Source organism: Rhinopithecus roxellana, chromosome 7, assembly GCF_007565055.1.
Source record: "Rhinopithecus roxellana isolate Shanxi Qingling chromosome 7, ASM756505v1, whole genome shotgun sequence".
NCBI lineage: Eukaryota > Metazoa > Chordata > Mammalia > Primates > Cercopithecidae > Rhinopithecus > Rhinopithecus roxellana.
In genome coordinates, this window is record NC_044555.1 from 51,245,553 (window position 1) to 51,249,526 (window position 3,974).

The 3,974-nt window shown below is 49.1% G+C and overlaps 1 protein-coding gene across 1 annotated transcript in view; it reads right to left on the reverse strand.

Annotated features, from left to right (window-relative positions):
• The window catches only part of OPHN1 (oligophrenin 1), a 407,359-nt gene extending 406,028 nt beyond the window's left edge, over positions 1 to 1,331 (reverse strand). The window contains exons 1-2 of the mRNA XM_030934177.1: positions 1,004 to 1,331; positions 703 to 860 (exon numbers count right to left, since the gene is read on the reverse strand). Coding sequence (XP_030790037.1) covers positions 703 to 856 — 154 coding nt within the window. The 5' untranslated portion in view covers positions 857 to 860; positions 1,004 to 1,331. The remainder of the gene's footprint in view (positions 1 to 702; positions 861 to 1,003) is intronic.
• Between the last annotated feature and the right edge of the window lie 2,643 nt (positions 1,332 to 3,974).

The following is a 3,974-nucleotide window of genomic DNA, read 5'->3' on the forward strand; positions in this document are numbered from 1 at the left end:
GCCCCCACCCTAATCCCTATTTAATTCCTGGGTGCTGGGCCCCTTGTAGCAGGGAGTAAGTAGGCAGCTCTTTGTTCTACACTCAAGCAGAATTCAGTGGCATGTGAAGCCATCCAATAATCCTGAACTTGGACTGACCTTGACCTAAACCATAGCTCAGTGTGATAAAGAAAATAATTCACTGGGGCAAAGGCACTTTGCTTAAAAAAATAACTTGCCATGGTGAATTTTTTACTGCCCCCCACACTTATCTGTAGCAACCAGAGACCAGGACAAAATTATTAATCAAGCTGCTGACTTTAATCCCCAATTGTTTAGGAGGTGCTGGGGCAGTTCCTTGGTCAGCTTGGATGTCACTTTTCCCCAGACAGGGGTGCTGAATATGTCTATCAGTACAGCAAATTGTCCCTTAAGAACAACCATCTGCCAAGTAAGGGTAATTGCTGAGCAAGAGGGTCCCTGGCACAGCTACAGATCATGTCGTATAAGGTCAAAACCACTAAAGGAAAAGGCCCAAAGTTCTGGTTGTATCTACCACTTTCCACTTCTACTACCTCCACTCCCCAAGTGTGGGAAACCCATTCACCTCAGAGATCTGGGCTGGGAGTCACCCTGCAATCTCCCTTCCCTTGGTGGTGTGGAAAGGTTTAAAGGCCAGACACACCAGCTCAGAGAAACAGCTCATCGAAGCCTTGCACTTACTTCTCATAGCGCTGATAAGCGCGTTGCCGTCTTTGATCACGTCTTTGATGAATTTGTTGGTCCTCTCCAGTTCCTGCTCATAACACTTGAGTCTCTCGCGGAAATCGGGGCTGTCCAGGTAGCAGTCGCTGAACTCCAGCGGGGGATGACCCATGGTTCTGATGGCCGGGAGTAGGGGGAAACGGGGAAGACACAAAGACAGAGGGCATCAATGGCACACTAGAGGAAGTAGAGGGGACGGACTGAGCGTGCGACCCGCTTAAGAAAACTCACGGCCTCCGTCCCTTTGGAGGACAGGTACCTGTTTCAATGAGACTCCTGGGGAGCGCTGGCTGGTCTGGACGGAAAACAGACGCCCCGGCAACGGCTTCAGGGCCAGGGAGAGCTAACTACCGCTGTCGGATCCCGGCAGGGTGTTGCCTAGCAAGCAGCATGCCCCCTAGGTATCGCCTCCCCAGATAGGCAGCAAAAACCGCAGCCCGACTTGCCTCCGGAGACGGGCCGGATCCTTCCCGAGCAATTGCAAACGTGACACTTGGGCCCGCCCAGGGTGTGGACGAGGTTAGAGCTGGAGCTGGGAGCAGCCTATCTACAGGCTCCTCGCTCCCGAGCGAGCGGAAGACTTCCTTCGCCGAACTCCGCGGGCAACCCGGATTGCACTGTCCCCTCCCCTTTCTTAAAGCCAACGCCTGCGCCCCGCCCCAGTGAAGCCCGAGGACCAAACCGGAGAGCTCTGGTTCCTTCAACTGTTTTCCTTGTACCTTAGGGTTTCGTGACCAGGGCCCGCGGGCTGCTACGACTTCTTCCTGGTGCAAGGGAGCCGGCCGGCTGTCCTGTTAGGCGCCGGAAGGGTTAAGCCGGGGCAGCAATGAAACGTAGCCTAGCTCCATAGACACCGCAGCGGGAAGAGGAGGGCGAGAGCGCGACGCACAATAGCCGCGGTGGCCCAGCGCTTCCCTACGGAAACTGGGGAGCAGTCAGCGCCCTAGGACTCCAGCTGGAAAGCGTGGCGGCCTGGGAGATGTAGTCTTTCCGTTTGCACTCCCCGAGACTCCTCCCTGCAGTCTCCGCACCACCCCGGCTGGGCGGCTGGTCTCCCAGTACGGCATTCCCAGCCTGCCGCGGGCTCCTGAGCAGGGACCGGCCCCAAGGGGCAGGTGCGCGGTGCTGGACTCTGCGGGGGAAGTTTCCGAAACTAGAGCAAGAACCCGCAAGACTAGATTGCAGGAAGCCATCTCTCACTTCCCATGATTCGGCTGGGTTGTGTATTCTTTTGCCTTCCCCTCTTTCCAGCCTCCTTCGGACCTACCAACTTCTTTTCCTCTTTCTTTTCCCACGTCTCCTGCTCCAAGCGCTCTAATTCCCGTGGGCCTTCCACCTGAAGGGTTGACTCCTACCCTAGGGTATCTATGAAGCTCAGCGCCCCCTGCCAAAGAAAGGGAGGCCATAATTCAGAGTTAATATTTTCCTGAATAGGACCTCAGAGCATGGCTTTTGTGGCAGACGCCAATGATTAATGCATATGATTTTCCATGTGTAAGTGGAAAGTCTAAGAAGAGGATGTTATAAATTGTCTTGCAGCTTACCTTGAAGGCAACTGTCTTGAGACTAAGGTTAGGTAGAGGCTCAAAAAACTAAAAAATAGTTTGTGCGTGGGCAAAGAGATCCCTTTAATTCTGCAGAAGTGTTTCGATTAGATTGCCCTGTGAGGAAAGCCAGAACGGAAGGGGGTTGTAAATAGATTAATAGTGGCTAACCCACCTGAATTAGGGTCCTGTTGCTGCTGTGACAAATTACCACAAACTTGGTGGCCTAAATCAGCATAAAGTTATAATCTACACCTCCAAAAGGCAGAAATCAGAAATGGGCCTCACTCGGATCAAATCAAGATGTTAGAAGGGTTGTGTTCATTTCCAGATACTCTAGGTATCTAGGGTAGAATCTGTTTCCTTACCTTTTCCGGCTCAAGCTGCTCACATCCTTTGGCTCATAGCTCCCTTCCTCCTTCTTTAAAGCTAGCCCTGGCCAGTCAAGTCTTTCTCATGCTGCATCACTGTGACTCTCATGCCTCCCCTTAAGGACCCTTATGATTACACTGGGTCCACAGGATAATCTCCCCCATCACATCATCCTTAACTTAATCACATCTGCAAATTTCATTTTGCCACATAAGATAACATAGCCACAGGTTTCAGGGATCAGAACATGGACATCTGTGAAGGAGGAAGCATTATTCTACCCACCACACAACCTATCGCCCACCTCACTAATCTTCAAAACAACCCTATGAGGTTGGTTGTATTATCATACTCATTTAAAGATGGAGAAGCTGTGTCAAAGAGAGTTTAAGTGACTTGCCCAAGGACAAACAACTAGTTAAGTGGCAGCACTTGAACTTCAGCCCAACTTGACCACTACACTATATAGCAGAATGGCAAAGAGTCCAATGAGAAAAAGCCCTCTGAAAATAAATAAGTAGCCACATCTCAGGGAAAAGTTTTGTTTCTTACTCTTTTTATCTTTAAGGTTAATTTATGGGAAAATGTCCAAAATGAGCTTTAAATGCACCATGGGTTGAAAAATGCAGGTACTAAGGGAAGGTGCCCATTCAATGGGTATATTGTTTTTCACACTAGTAAGTTTCCTTTTAGCATTCATTCACTCATTTAACAAGCATTTTTTGAACACCTGCTATATACTTTTATTTATAGAGCCTATACATATATTTTCATCACTATAAAAATTGCCAGTGACAGTTTTTAAAATTTTATTTACTTATGTATTTTTTTGTTTGAGAAAGGGTCTCACCCTGTTGCCCAGGCTGAAGTGCAATGAATAGCTCAATCACGGCTCCCTGCAGCCTTGACCTCCCTGAGCTCAGGTGATCCTTCCACCTCAGCCTCCTCCTGAGTAGCTGGAACTACAGGCACATGCCACCACACCTGGCTAATTTTTGTATTTTTTTGTAGAGATGGGGTTTCGCTATGTTGGCCTAGGCTAGAGGGATCCACCCACTGCAGCCCCCACCAAAGTGCTGGGATTATAGGTGTGAGCCACCGCGCCCAACTGCTATTGACATTATTGGTGTTAGATTCAATCATACTCATCTGAGTTCCTATACTCAAGGTGTTTTACAGTCATCCGTGTTATCCTTTATCTAGACAATGAAACTAAAGCACAGAAATAACAAATTCCCTAGAACAAATACTGAAGAAGAAACAGGGTTAAAATTAGAACTCACACAGGGCATGGTGACTCACACTTGTAAACCC